Source organism: Felis catus, chromosome A2, assembly GCF_018350175.1.
Source record: "Felis catus isolate Fca126 chromosome A2, F.catus_Fca126_mat1.0, whole genome shotgun sequence".
Classification (NCBI taxonomy): Eukaryota; Metazoa; Chordata; class Mammalia; order Carnivora; family Felidae; genus Felis; species Felis catus.
Genome location: NC_058369.1, coordinates 2,966,960 through 2,981,818, shown reverse-complemented (window position 1 = coordinate 2,981,818; position 14,859 = coordinate 2,966,960). Strand labels below are relative to the sequence as shown.

The 14,859-nt window shown below is 62.9% G+C and overlaps 1 protein-coding gene across 2 annotated transcripts in view; it reads right to left on the bottom strand.

Annotated features, from left to right (window-relative positions):
• Positions 1-6,660: 6,660 nt before the first annotated feature.
• ATCAY (ATCAY kinesin light chain interacting caytaxin) overlaps positions 6,661-14,859 on the bottom strand; it is a 31,167-nt gene continuing 22,968 nt past the window's right edge. For both annotated transcript variants that reach the window (XM_045043765.1, XM_003981738.6), the window contains 4 exons: positions 14,304-14,339; positions 12,277-12,348; positions 10,951-10,980; positions 6,661-9,094 (listed from right to left, as the gene is read on the bottom strand). In XM_045043765.1, coding sequence (XP_044899700.1) covers positions 9,085-9,094; positions 10,951-10,980; positions 12,277-12,348; positions 14,304-14,339 — 148 coding nt within the window. In that variant the 3' untranslated portion in view covers positions 6,661-9,084. The remainder of the gene's footprint in view (positions 9,095-10,950; positions 10,981-12,276; positions 12,349-14,303; positions 14,340-14,859) is intronic.

The following is a 14,859-nucleotide window of genomic DNA, read 5'->3' as shown; positions in this document are numbered from 1 at the left end:
GTCCGGCCGGTGCAAGCACTTCGTGGAGCCTGGGGCTAACGTAGTTATTGACTCTGACCTTAGCCCGCAGGCCCTGATCTCTGCCCCTGCTATCGCTCCTCGAGGGTGGGCTGGCCCAGTAGGGGGTTCTGACCACCAGAATACAGCGGAGGTGACGAGGTCCGTCCCCCCATCAGGCGACATAAGACTGTGGCTTCTGTTTTGCTGGTGGACTGTCCCTTGCTGGCTTTGACGAGCGAGCTGCCATGTCACAGGCCCAGATGGCAAGGGGCAGCCAGCAAGGAAGAAGGCCCACCAGCCGCGTGAGTGGCCCTAGGAGCGGACCCCTCCCCAGTGGAGCCGTCGGGTAGAACCCAGGCCTGGCTGGCACCTGGATCGCGGCCTCCCGGGTGACGCTGAGCCTCGGACCCGGGCGGGCCACGTCGGGACCCCTGACCCACAGAGACTGGAGACACCCCGTTACTGGAGATGCCGTCTGGTTTTCCCTTGTGCAAAGTAGGGGTGTCGTCGTGCCTGTTTCTTGATTTGGGGGGACAGACTATGGGAACCACGGGTTGCCTTCCTCCCGCCCGTCGGTTGGCTCAGATCTTGGCTGCGGTGTGTGAAGTTCGTCGGAGGAAGGGTTTGAAACTGGTGTTTGTCTCGGGGCGCCTGGGGGGCTCAGGCGGTTAAGTGTCTGATCTTAGCGTTCGGCTCAGGTCATGATCTCGCGGTTCGTGGGTTCGAGCCCCACGTCGGGCTCTGTGCCGAGTGCTTCGGATTCTGTGTCTCCCTCTCCCTCAGCCTCTTCCCCGCTCGTGCTCTGTCTCTCAAAACTAAATAAACATTAAAAAATAAACGGGTCATCTAGTAAGTCGGCTGTTGCCCTGTGAGCTGTGCTAGCAAATTGCTGATCCCGAGCAGGGGTGGTGGGGGCCCCAGTTTGAAAACCGGTCGGTCGGGAAGACGGGAGGCTTGGATTCGGGACAAGCGGAAGGCCCGTGGGGCTGAGCCCAGACCGCGGGCAGAGCGTTACGCCCGCTGAATGAGGGGTCTCCACACATGGTGTCAGGGGCACGGTGGGAGGGGAGAGCAGAACGTTCTGGTTGGATCCCGGTCGGCAGCGGAGGGACCCCAGGGCCCAGTGGGTGGCAGAGGGGTAACGGGGGGGGGGGGGTTTGCACCCAGGGTGGCTCCCGTGGGTTGAAGTGTGTTCCCCAGAGAGAGAAGCGGTTCCGAAACCCTGGAACGTGAGGCTGGAGCTGGTGTCTCGAGTCGCCTTGTGCCCGGCCATTTCCAGCCCGCGGCCCCCTCGGGTGGGGACGTGCCCAGGTTGAGATTTCGTCCGCGGCCTGGCCCTCGACGGAGGCCCTGTCTCGCTCCCCCAGCAGAATCTGGCCCGTCCGCTCCCACCTTCAGGACCAGGCGTGGCCGACGGCAGCAGGTGGGCGAGAGGCCGCTTGGCCGGGCCAGTGGGCGGCGGGGAGGAGGGTCAAGAGGGGTGGGCACCCGGGGTGAGGCAGGGGAGGGGCTCCGGGGGCCCCCGTGGGGGAGATGGCTCCAGGGACACCCCTGACATCCAGGGCAGGTGCTTACGCAGGGCCGAGCAGGCCGGGGCCACCACCTCGGGCGGCGCTGTCCTGAGGTGTGGATGATCCAATTCTGCTGCTTCTATCGAGCAGATCTGTCGTGGGGGCCCCTCCGCGGAAGGCGGTGGGCAGGTGCCGCGGGGGCCACGCGGGGCCACAGCGGAGCCACTTGCTGTCTGCCAGGGGAGGCAGAGGGCTTCGAAGGCCGCCCCGTCGGGCTCCCGGCTCTTGGCCAGCACACTACCTCCCCATGTTGCCAGTCGTGCCCTCCCTCAGGGACGGTGGCCCCATCCGTGTCCCTCGCCGGCAGTGAAGGATGAAGGAAAGGCGTGTTGGGGCAGCAAGCGGGCGCCCCTGAGCATGAATCCTCTTAGACTGGGGGGGGGGGTCGCCATGCTGGGTCCCTGGGGTGCCGTCTTTCCTGCAGGTCGGGGGCAGGCGACGTGCCCTGTGTCCCCGCCCGGGGTCGTGAGCAGGTGCAGGGAGGAGGACAGGGCCGGCCAAGCCCATGGCTCCCGCGCACATGGGGTGCTGCTGTTTATCACTGGGGGGGGGGGGGAGGGCTATGGAGCCGCCCCGCCAGCCCCGAGATGCTCCTTCGGCCTCGGAGGCCTTTAGCGCCCCCTTGTGAGAGAAAAAGAAAAGTCAGTCCCCAAACCTCTCCGTCAGGCCCCGCACAGCGGCTTGAAAAGTGAGACACAGGGGCGCCTGGGTGGCGCAGTCGGTTAAGCGTCCGACTTCAGCCAGGTCACGATCTTGCACTCCGTGAGTTCGAGCCCCGCATCGGGCTCTGGGCTGATGGCTCAGAGCCTGGAGCCTGTTTCCAATTCTGTGTCTCCCTCTCTCTCTGCCCCTCCCCCGTTCATGCTCTGTCTCTCTGTCCCAAAAATAAATAAACGTTGAAAAAAAAAAATTAAAAAAAAAAAAAGAAAAGTGAGACACAGACCAACAGCGTCGTGTCGGGCTCTGTGCCGACAGCTCGGAGCCCGGAGCCTGCTTCGGATTCTGTGTCTCCCTCTCTCTCTGCCCCTCCCCTGCTCACGCTCTGTCCCTCTCTTTCTCTCTCAAAAATAAACATTAAAAAAAAAAAAAAAAGGATTTCACTCACAGACCCTGAAGTTTGAATTCCACACAGTCTGTGCTTCCCACAGATTTTTTTTTAAACGTTTTTCTTTATTTACCTCGATAGAGACTTGCAAGTGGGGGAGGGGCAGAAAGAGGAGGAAGAGAGAACCCCAAGCAGGCTCTGCGCTGTCCGTGCGGACCCCGATGGGGGCTTGAACCCGCGAACCGTGAGCTCAGACCCGAGGCCGAAGTCGGACGCCTCCGCGAGCGAGCCACCCAGGTGCCCCCAAAATTAGCCATTTTTAAGTGAATGATTCACTGGCATATGGTGCATCCCCGGTGTTCTGCAACCACCACCTCTAATTCCAGAACATTCCATCACCCCCACAAAGAAGCCCTGTCTCCACTAGCCGTCACGATCCCTCCCCAGCCTCCGGCACCCCGGAGGCGAGTTGTTCTCTCTTGTCTTCTGTTCCAGCGAAATCCGTCTGTCCGTCTTTGCGCTCCGAATGGATCTTTTGCCCGTGCGTGATGTTGACCCTGAGGACTTCCCAAAAGGGTCCCAGGGCGGGCCCGGCCCCCACACACCAGAGAGTCCCCGACACACGTAAGGAACCACCGGTTAAGAATCCTGGGTTCGAGTTCTGGTTCTGCCACTCGCCAGCTGGGTGAGCCCCCCCCCCCCACCGTTGCCTCTCAGGGCCTCGCCGCCCTCCTCCGGGGTTGGGGAGCAGGGGTGGGAGGCCTCTGGAGACCAGGGCCAGAGGCTTCATCTTCGGGTTGTAACAGCTCCCTCTCACCCGTGGCCTCAGTTTCCCCATTTGCCCCGAGTGGCTCGAATCACTGATTTCCTGCCTTCCTCTTTCATTCGTTCCTGCCCCTACCGTTTAGGGGGCCCCTGCCTTCTGTGGGCCCTGCCTTGTGGGGACACAGCGGAGAATAAGATGTACCTGGCCCTCCCTGTGTAGAGGGAGGGGGTGGAGGAACCAGAGAGACTTCCTGGAGGAGGGGCCGTCCAAGCGGACACATAGTGATTTAGGCAAAGCAGGCCAGAGGGAGGAGGCTTGGATAAGACAACGGGGTTCAGGGAAGTGAAAACAGGATGTGCAAAGACCCTGTGGCACCAGCTCTGACCACAGGGGAGCAGGTAAATGAGGGGTAGGGGCAGGCCACCCTCCCCCTCCCTCTCCCCACCTCCCTTCATGAAACCTTCTGGAGGTGGGGGCTCAAACCCAAAGAGAGCCTCTCTCCCTGTGCTTGGGGCCTTCCCACCCCTGCTCCCCGACCCCAGCATCCTGTCCTTTCCCGGCTCAGGAAGCGGCCGGTGGAGGCCTGATGAGGGCCCCCAAGGGGGGGCACTATGTCCCTGTCCCCGCAAACTGCGGCCGGGAGCCTCCCCTGGATTATCCGGGGTCCCCACACGTGGCCACACGTCCTAGCCTCTTCCTGTCACCTCCCCGCGGCCCCGGCGGAGGCTGCCTCCTCGACCAAACTAGCCTGGCTCCGCTGAGCTCCTTTTCAACGGGGCCTCCTCCTTGCGCTCGACCTAGGAACCTGGTGCCGGCGAGAATCCTGCCCAGTCCGTTTAGCCAGACTCCCCCCCTAGCCCTCGTGTCTCCCCTCAGCGGCTCTCCGGCCACCGGGCCGCCTCTCTCTGGCTACGGAGCGCCGCGTGTCCCCGGACGCAACACCGAGCACTTGCCCGCTGCGGCGGGGACTGAGTTCAGTCTCCCGTTCGCGCTCCGACGACCGTCCGGCTCTGGCTCTCTTGACGCCCCCCCACCCCCACCCCCCTGCGTGTGGCCAGCCGCAGCTTGGGGCAGACCCGGAGCGGGAGCTGCCCTTGCCCTGTCCCGACACCCTCACCCCCGCGGCCTGCCCTGTGAGTCCCCGTGGCTTCCGCGACCTCCCTCCCCTGATTCTGCCGGCAGGAACCGCGGCGACAGCCGAGGGAGACGGGGAGCACCATTGGCCTGTCGTGGCCGGTGAAGAAGGACTCCCTGCGTGGCCCCATCCAGGACTGACCTGGTGCAAAGGTCGTGGGGGGCGTGGCCCTCACTTCCTCTTCCCACCTCCGGCCCATTCTGGGCCTCGGTTTCCTTGACTGACAGCGTGGCTGGACCCCTGACCCCTGAGCCCCGCCAGGCGCCTGGCCGGCTGGCAGGTGTGGAAGCCGGCTTCGGGGTGTGGCCTGTGACCCAGTTTGGGCGGCAAGAATTTCCGGGGAGCCTCCTTGTGGGGCACGGAGCCCAGACCACGGGTGACGGTGCCGTGCCCAGACAGAGGCCCGGGCAGGGCGCCTGCGGGAGGCCTCCTGGTGTCGGCCCACCTGTGTGACACGTCTGTCCCCAAACGGCCCACAGGTCGCGAAGTGTTTGATTTCCTCTGTGTGAAAGGTCCGGAGACAGAAAGTAGGTCAGTGGGTGCCAGGGCCTGGGGGCGACTGCTCACGGGGATAGGGTTTCCCTCTGCTGGAGATGGAATGTTCTGGAACTAGATAGCACTGACGGTTGCACAACATCGCGAGTGTACTAAATGCCACCGATGGTAAATTTAGCAAAGAGAGAGGTCAGGTCCTCACTGAGCACTGGATCCCACTGGAACCCCCACACCTGCTGAGCCGGCCCCTGGGGCCCTCGTCTGGGCTGGGCCCTCCACCGGGGACACCCGAGACCTGCCCGCTGGCCTGCTAACTGCTGCTTCTTGTTGGGTCTCAGACCACAGAGGACCCTTCCTTCCGGGACAGGGCCCAGCCTCTCCTCCTGGTCCCCAGGGGTCAAGTTTCTCCACTAGGCCGGGTGCCAGCAGGTGAATGAAGAAATGAATGAGTGAGTGAATGAACAAACGAATAAGTGAACGAAACGAGTGAATGAATGAGTGTACATATGAATGAATGAATAAGTGAATGAATGCATGAATGAATGAATGAACGAATGAGGTTTCAAGAAACCCCTCAGGGTAATCAGAGACCCAGTTGGGTTGGGACAAAACGTGTGGCCCCATCACCCCCCGATGGGAGTGGCACCTGTGACCCCCGTGCCACCCGCCTGGTGAAGCCACCGCCGTGGCCGGGACGGGCGCCTTCCTGACTCCAGCGACCTGTGTGCACGCCCGTCCTGCTCCTGGCTCCTCTTCTGGGCTATGTGATGTGTGACCAGAGAGAAGCACCTGGTCCCCCGCCTCCCTGACACACCGCTCCTAAGCCCTCGGGACTTCTGGGGGGGGACAATAGTCTTTTTCCCCCTACTAGGTCCGCAGCGACGAAGGAAAGCAGTGCCCTTTGCTGTTTGTGACGAGCCCTGCGCTTATGCTGACGGGGTGACTTCCAGAAAGCCCCGAGAGCCACGGGGTGGTGGGCGGGACAGATGGCAGCTTCAGCCGGCGGCTCGGGGACGACTGGGGCCCTGGCCCGCGCCCCTCTTCGGGCTGTTCCCGAGTTAGCCCCTTTGTCATCAGCAGGTGAGATGCAAGGAAACCTCTTCCCTGAGCTCTGTGAGCTGCTGGGGGAAGGTTGTGGGAGCCCCTGGCTTTTGGCCAAGTGGGACATCGCGGGGGTGACCCGGGGGCCCAGCCCTCACGACTGGCGCCCGAGGTGGGGGTGAGCCCTTCACCTGCGGGGTCCTCCCGGACTGCCCGGTGTCGGGTCACAGGACGCGGAGTTGGGGGGGGGAATCCCCGGGAGCTGGAAAGCGTGGGGACCCTTCCCCAGTCCGGTGTCGGGAACGGTGTGAGCGTAGAGAGGAAATAGTCTTCTGTTCCAGAAGTAGCAATAATGGTCTATATACATACAGTAATTAAACTATTACCATTGTCACCTGCTAACCCTGCTTGGTTCCAGAGCGGACTGAGGTCGGGAAAGGAACTCGAGTCACAGAGAGGCAGATCCGGAAGGGGCCCTGGGGATGGCCCCGGGGGCCCCCCCGGAAGCAAGAGCGGCAGGGCCACAGCTGCCCCAGGTCGCCCCTCTGCGCCCGGACCCAGGCCAGCGTCACACCTCGGGGAAGTGGACACCAGCGACCCCCGTCCCTTCTCAGCTGCTGCCTCTTTATTTCCACACAAATCCCCCAAAGCCCGTGGAAACCATGTCTGAACATCACGACGGGAGTCACGACGACTTTGGGTGTAAAAACCACAACACTGGCCGTCCTTAGGATGAGCGTGTGAGCCACGACCGAGGACACGACCCACGTGTCACAGGAGGGAAACCCGGCGTCCCTTCGCGACGGGGGCTCGGGGTCCACTGCATCTTGGCCGGAACTGCCCCCGAGACGCATCTTTCGCGAAGCCGCTGGGAGCTGCGGGTGACCGCCCGCGTGGACACGTGTGGAGGGAGCCGTGCCGTGGGACTTCTCCCGCCTGGGGACGGCCTCCCGGGGCCTCTCTCTACCCTGGAGGGACCGCCATGGCGGCCGAGCTGGGGTCCCTGGCCCTGCTTGCCCGTTGTCCGTGGCTGCTGGTGGTCCGGAGGGACGGCGGGCGGGCCGCGGGGAACCAGCTGGTCCCTGTTGGGGTTTCTCGCGTGGCTGCAGGCCCCGTCACAGTGGGCTGGGGCCCGCCTCGGTCCGTCCCTCTGTCGCCTCCACAGGCACGCACTGTCGCACCGGGCGGACGGCCTCAGTTCCCAGTGCTCAGCCTGCAGCCGGTTCCGGCCTCCTCCCCTGGTTACTGGTTACTGTGTTCATGGAGGCCCGCGTGGACCCCGCAAGCAGGACCCACCTCCCGGGCCTGGAGTTTGGGGCGGCCCCGGGGACGCCCGGGGCACCCTCCTAAAAGGAGGCGCTCCGGGCAGGGGCAGGTGACAGGCAGAACAGGGGGCTGTGGGGGTCTGTCGGAGGGCAGCCTGGAGAGGCCCATCCCCTGGCCTCGGCTGCCTCAGGCTCCGGGCGACACGCCTGGGCCCGGAACACGGTCCTGTCCTTTATTTGACATTTGGGAAACACAGCAGAAACACAAACGTAAGACCCCCCCCCCCCAACCCCCCCAGGCGTCCCGGCCTTCCCGGGGCAGAGCTGCGCCGACCCAGAAGATGCGGGGCCCAACACGGCTCCCAGACTCCGCGTTTTTCGAGGCGGAGCCTCCGGCATTGGATGCGGGACGGCTCTGTGACGTTCAGGACCTTCAGGAGCCTCCCCCATGGGGCAAAATGTCGGGTGTTCCCTTCCCTCAGCACCAAACACCACCAGCTCCCTCCTGGCATCAGAATAACCCAAAACACCTCGATGCGCCCAGGTCGAGAAGCCTCCGGCACCTCCCCTGAGGTCAAGAACCTCATACCCAGGGCACTTGAACTAGACTGCTAAGAAGCCAGCGACGGGGCCGGGAAGGGGGCCTGGAGAAGATCCAGCCTTTTCTTAAATGCCTCCACGGACGGGGAACTCACTACCTCTAAAGGCCACCCTGACGGGCATGCGGACCACATTAGAAAAGTCTGACTTCCGTCCAAGGTAAGTTTACCTCCTTTGACCGCAGGTCTCCGTAGCATCCAGGCCACTGGGATTTATTTTCCCAAGTGAACTTCGAAACACTCAAAACCTGCAATAAACCTGTATCTTCCTGTGTCGCGGTTCAGAGCCGGTTTCCCATGGCGGGAACCTGAGGGGCTCATCCCAACCCTGTGTTGGAGGGGGGGGGGTCAGGAAAGCGGGGACACTTCATTCCCTCAGTAGGAGGTATTGATCAGGATTGCCCTGTGGTGTGGCGTCCATTAAAGGGGCTTGAGAATGTTCTAGAAGGGGGGGGCGGGTTTGCAACTGCGGGGCGGGGGTGATTCTCAGCAGCTCGCGTGTGCCATCGTGGACTCCATTAATCCCAAAGAAGATCGGGAGATGAAGGCGAGGGGAGCTGGTCAAGTGTAAAGCCATGAGGTGCCGGGACGGGAGGTCCCCGGGGCACAGCGCTGCTGGGGGGGGGGGGGAGGGGCTGAGCTTCCGGGCCACGTGCCCAGGGCCGCAGGGGGTGTTCTAGGAGAAAAGGCACAAGAACGAGTCCAGATCCGGCCAAGGAGCTGGCGGGCATCCGTGGCTCCGGGGTGGGCCAGGTGACAAACCAGGGTGGGCCAGGTGACAAACCAGAGAAGGGTCTTGAGCTAGGACTTTGTGCAGTGATGGTGGTGGTGAGGGCGAGGAGGGGCTCTCTGAAGCCGTCGAGGGCACACGGGCCACGCCCTGGGCCGTCTTCCTCTTCTGGGCCGCGAGCTCGTGAGCGTGGAGGGCTGAGAACCAGGTCCTTTTCTGGAACATACCGCGTTGTTTGAAAACAAAACGAAACAAAAACGTTTTCAAGCGGCTCAAAAGGGTGCTGGGTTTCAGAGATGGATGGCGGGGACTGGCCCCCTCCAAAGACAGGGGCGTCAGGACAAGGCGGGGAGGAGGTCCAGGACCAGAGGGCGTCTGACAGAGGTTTCTTGCCATCTGGAATCTTCTGTCTTGTCCTTCTCTGTAGTCTTGTCACCTCAGGACATGCTAGAGAGGGATAAACACAGGCCAGGCTGTTGTTACTGTTTTTAAAGAACTCGGGCAGCAGTGGGGGGGTGGGGGGCGGCGCCTGGGTGGCTCAGTCGGTTAAGCAACCGACTCCGGCTCAGGTCACGATCTCGCGGTCCGTGGGTTCGAGCCCCGCGTCGGGCTCTGGGCTGACGGCTCGGAGCCTGGAGCCTGCTTCCGATTCTGTGTCTCCCTCTCTCTCTCCCTGCCCTTCCCTCACTTGTGCTCTGTCTCTCAAAAACAAATAAGCGTTAAAACAAATACATAAATAAAAATAAAATACGCGATTATCCTTAAGAAATACAGAAAGAATGCGGGGAACGCGTGCACGTGTGGACGGCACGATCCGACCCGGCTCTGGGGGGCCCGCGGCAGCAAGAGCGGGACCAGCCCATCAAGGTCTGCCGCCTGCCACCCACCTTCCAGGTGTGCTTCCAAAGGGGACCCCTCAATCGGTGCCTCAGGAGAATGGGCCCCGGGCCGACGTCACCGGTCGGACCAGAGGGAAGCTTCAACCCAGCCACCCATCCTTCTGTCCCTCCCTCCGCCCACCTATTCACCCACCTGTCTGTCCGCGCGTCCACCCGGTAGCTTCCTACAAGTTCTTCTTTGGGGTCTTTAATAATTTTAAACACTCCTAATTCATCACCCCTACCTGAGGATTCAGGGGAGGGTCTAACTGCTTTTTCTCGAATCTGCTGGCTTTTGCTCGTGGTGTGGGACTTCCTTGTGCGTTCTGTGTCTGTGGGTGAAACTCACCCCCAGAAGACTCGGATTGAGACGATCTTGTCAGAAAGGCACCGAGAACTTGCCTCCACTCGGTGTGCCCGGGGCAGTACTGGTCTAAGACCGTTTAGACTAAGAATTTTTTTTTAATGTTTATTTATTTTGGAGAGAGGGAGGGAGAGAGAGAGAGATACAGCGTGAGCCGGGGAGGGGCAGGGAGAGAGAGGGAGACACAGAATGTGAAGCAGGCTCCAGGCTCCGAGCCGTCAGCACAGAGCCTGGTGCGGGGCTCGAACTCACAGACCTCGAGATCATGACGTGAGTCGAAGTCGGGTGCTTACCGGAGCCCCAGCGCTCGGAGTGCCCCGTCTGGTAAAAGTGTCTTTGTTTCCCTGGGGACCCCACGTGTGCTAACAGCGGGATGTAGGGTGGGGGTATCGGCGGGACCTCGGGACGGCGGAGACCGAGCTCAGCCACGGGAGTGGTTAGCCAAGCGTAAGGGACTGCCCCCGGGAAATACCCTGGACGTGGGCGTAGCTTCCCTGGTTGGGGACACTGCCGGGCGAGCTAAGGGCTGCCTGGATAAGCCCCCCGGGGGACCACACCGGGCGGCTCACCTCCGGCCTCTCCGGGCCCGGGCATCACATTCCTTATGCCCGTTCTCACCCGTACTCATCCCTTCACCATATCAAACCATAACTGTAAACGAGACAGCTTTGCTGAATGCTGTGGGCACTTCTAGCAAACCCCTGAACCTGAGGGTGGTCTCCATGACCCCCAGCACACAGAGCGGCTTTTCCTGGCATCTGGAGCAGGCGGGGACCCTGAGACAGGCCGCGGGCAAACGCCGCGCCCGTGGCTGCGTTACAAAGCCCGGGTTTTGGGGGCCTGGCTCCGGTCAAGCCTGCCGCGTGGCTTAGCTCCGGGGCATCACGTCGGTGGCGCCCCCGGAGTTGCGCAGGGACGGGCCAGCCAAGCCTCTCTGACTCCCCGGGACGGTAGCCCTCGACCCCCAAACAGTAAATCGTGGGGCGAACGGTTCCCACGCGGCTGGGCTCCACTCGGGACACTGAGGCACAGGCACCGGGATGGCCCTGCTCCCCACCTACCTCGTTTCCTGATCTGTGGCTGGAGCAGGCCTGTGAAGAGAGAAGCCTTCGCGTTATTTGCCTATTTGGGGGGAGCCCTGGCATCTGGCCGCGAGCCCCGTGCGGCCGGCTCGGCCTCGCCTTGAGCTGGTACCAAGCGAGTGGGGGCCGCCCACGGGGACGTGCAGAAAGGTCACCAGCCAGAACCTCCACCGGAGAGCAGAACCCCTCTTGCGGCCACATCAGCTACCCGCGGTCCCTGAGTCCTGGACGCTGGGGGCGGGGGGGGGGGTGGGTATGGCCCCAGACGCAGCCGCTGCCCCCATGTGGCGCAAGGGTAGGAGACAGAGGCTACACGAGGGTCAAATGCAGGAGGTGGGCTGGCCGGGCAGAGGGGAGGGGGGCGGGGGCAGAGCCCGCTGCGTTTTCTACCCATCGGGGGCAAGGCGCCACGGGGCTTGGGGCCGTATCTGCTGGGCGTCAGAAAAGTAAAGCGGGGGCGTGACGGGAGGAACTGCTTATCGGGTGTGGGGTCCGTTCGGGGTGATGGAACGTTCTGGAACTAGAGAGTTCTGGAACTAGAGAGGGGTGCTGCACGGACAGCTCTGCCAGGGTCTGAAAGGCCACTGGAACGTGCACTTTAAAACTGTCCGTCGCGGGGGGGCGCCCGGGGGGCTCAGTCGGTTAAGTGTCGGACGTTTGATCTCGGCTCAGGGTCATGATCTGACGGCTGGTAGGATCGAGCCCCACGTCAGGCTCTGCGCTGACAGCACGGAGCCGGCTTGGGATTCTCTCTCTGCCCCTCCCCCCCACCAGATAAATAAATGACCTTAAAAAAAAAAAAAGAGGGTGAAAAAGCCCCTGGAGAAGAGACGGGGCTGGGGCTGGCCATCCAGGGGGCTTGCCCGGCGGTGGGCGGGCATGTGCTGAGCCCCCGAGGCCGGGCACGCGCAGCCCAGCCCCAGAGAGGAGCGGACTTTCACATTTTATGGACAGTTGGTTAATTTGTTTATTTATCTGTAAAGCTTTTATTTATTTTTTTTTAAGTAATCTTTGCTCCCGCGGTGGGGCTCGAACTCACAGCCCTGAGATCAAGGGTTCCACCCTCAACTGACCGCCAGGCGCCCGACTGTTGGTTTAAATATAATTCCGGCCTTTGCAGGTGTCCCGTGGGGACGGCCCGGGGTGGAGGGAAGAGGGACCCCGGGACTGAGCATTCAGGATGGGGCCAGCGTCGTGCTGGCCATCCACACCCGCTCTCTGCTGTCCTCGTCACGAGCGCGTTGCGGTCACTCTTACCAGACGTGCGGGCTCAGCCGCCCTCGCCGTGGCCACCTGCACAGTTACCTGTCCTCTGCCAGCACCGCCTCCGGCTTGTCCTCAGACCTGGGCAGGACGAATTCGGGCTGCAGCCTGGCGCTGGGGACGGAGAGAGAGGACGTGGGTGACGAACCTGCCCGCTGTGGCCTCGGAGGGTGGCGTGGGGGAGTCTCGCTGCCCCTGGATGGGCCCCGAGGGCACAGAGATCAACCCAGGGGTTAATGACGGCGGAGACGACCATGGGGAAGGGGGCACGAGCGGGGACAGGACGGGGAGGAGGAAAGACCCCGAACGTTCCTCTCAGCTGTCAGCCCGGAGGCACCGGTCCTCGCCCCTTGGACACGGTCCCCTGTGCCCTGGTTCCGGCTTGCGGTGCTGGTCTCCGTGCCTCCGCAGCTAAGACTGGGAGGCCAAAGAGAGGCCGAGGCAGAGAGAAAGACAGGGAGAGACACACACAGAGACAGAGACAGGGAGAGATAGAGAGAGAGAGGGAGAGCGAGAGATGGAGAAGGGCAGGGGAAGAAAGGAAGGGGAAAAAGTGCAGACAGACAGACAGACAGACATCTCTACTTCCCACCCAGCAGCGGCTACTGTCTCGAGTCGGGGCGCCCGGGCGGCTCAGTCAACTGTCGGACTTGGGCTCCGGTCATGATCTCACGGTTCATGAGTGTGAGCCCCGCGTCGGGCTCTCTGCCATCAGTCTGTGGGCACAGAGCCCGCTTCGGATCCTCTGTCCCCCTCTCTGCCCCTCCCCCACTCCCGAGCACACATGCCGGCAGGAGCCCTCCCTCCCTCCCTCCGTCTCTCTCAAAAATAAACATTAAACAAAACCAGAACTACAACTGATGAAGACACGGGAGGGGGAGGGGGAGCCCTGGTCCTGCAGGGGGGGAGCACGGGGTGGCCCACGTGCCCCGGGGACAGCGTGGCGGTTCCGCAAAACGTTCAAGGCAGCATCGCCACGTGCTCCCGGAACCCCACTTCGGGAACGCGGGGACTCAGCTGGGTGTTCGCGGCCCGTGTCCGCAACGGCACGACTCCCAGCAGCCTCAGCAAACCCACGTCCCTCCGTGGATGAGGGACAAACACAACGTGGTCCGTCCACGCGTGGGAATGTTACTCAGCCTCGAGAAGGAAGGACCCCTGCCACCTGCCACCACGCGGGCGGACGTGGGGGGCCACGCACGGGACGGGGCATCCTGCCTGCCCTCGGCCTCCCTCCCTGGCGCCCGCGGCCCATCATCACTACGCGACGCCGTCCGGAGCCTCCACGGCGCTGCTCACTATGTGGCTCATCTGCCCACATCACCCGCCCTGCCCGGGACCCGCTTTCCTCACTCGGTGACGCGCCCCTCTCCTCTGCCACTTGGAGCCCCCCGGACCAGGACCCTCTTTCACCTGTCTCCCCGGAGGAGACTGGCACGGGGCCTGGCAGTGATAGACGCTCTCGACCCCCCGAAGCCCCAACCCTCCCCCAGGCTTGCTGTGTGGCCTGGGGCAGGTGCCGTGCCTCTCTGAGCCTCGGATTCCTGGGCTGCAAGATGCTGTCGGGGATCCTGGCCCTGCCCAGCTCCGGGGGGTGGGGGTGGAATGTGAACGTATCCGGGGGACGGCATGAGGGCCTCGTAACTGGGTGGGGCCGCGATCGCCCCGAGGTCCCGTGACGGCCACCCCTGGTGACGCGACCAACGAAAACCGAACCAGTAGGTTAGTGAAGGGGCATTTCGGGGGCTGTCGGGGCCGAGAACGGAACCTGTGCCCCCTCTGTCAGCGGATGACTTGATTTTACCGCGATTACTGTGAGCCACTTTCCGCCCGGGGGGTCCCCTTGTCCTCATTCCTCAGAGTAACCCCCACGGTGGCTGTGAACTCTTTGCTCGCCTACCGTCCCTCTGTGACGGAGCAGATTCGAACCCCGGTCTGACTCAAAGCCCTCAACAAACGCGAGGGCGCGTCATCGGCCCCTGCTGGGCCAAAGCCACCTGTTACCCGCACCCCTCCCCCCCCCAAGGTGGGCCCGGCCCAGCCCCCGCCCCGAGGCACTCTGTACACACCTCTCTCTCCTGGCCTTGAGCCTTTCCTCTTCGTACCTGGAAGACAGAAAGTACAACTCCTCAGACGCCCGCCTCCCCCACAGGTGCGCTGCCTGGGGACCCCTTCCCTTCTGGGAACGGAGACACAATCTCCTTGTCACATCCGAGTTCGCGCCAGCCTTGGGCGCAGAAAGGCAGCCGGGACTGAAGGGCCGACGGTCTTTTTCGCGTTTCTGGCAGTGACTCCGCTGGCCTCGTCCGGCATCTGGTATAGACACGGCTCAGCCGATTAGTTTCTGTGCCTCATCCGGCACCAGCAACTGAACGGGGTCATTGTAAAGCAACCCCCTCGCGGACGTGGGTCGGTCTACACGTCCCCCCCCCCCCCCGGCCCCCAGGGCGTAAATATTTTCGACTTTGTAGGCCCGGTTTCCGCCACAGCTGCTCAATTCCAATGCGGCTCGAAGGCAGCCATGGATGGGCGGGGCCGTGTGCCAATAAAACTTTATTTATACAACAAGCTGTGGGCCAAGGCTGGCCGGGCCCGCCCTGCGCGGAGAGGCCCGGGCCCACGTGT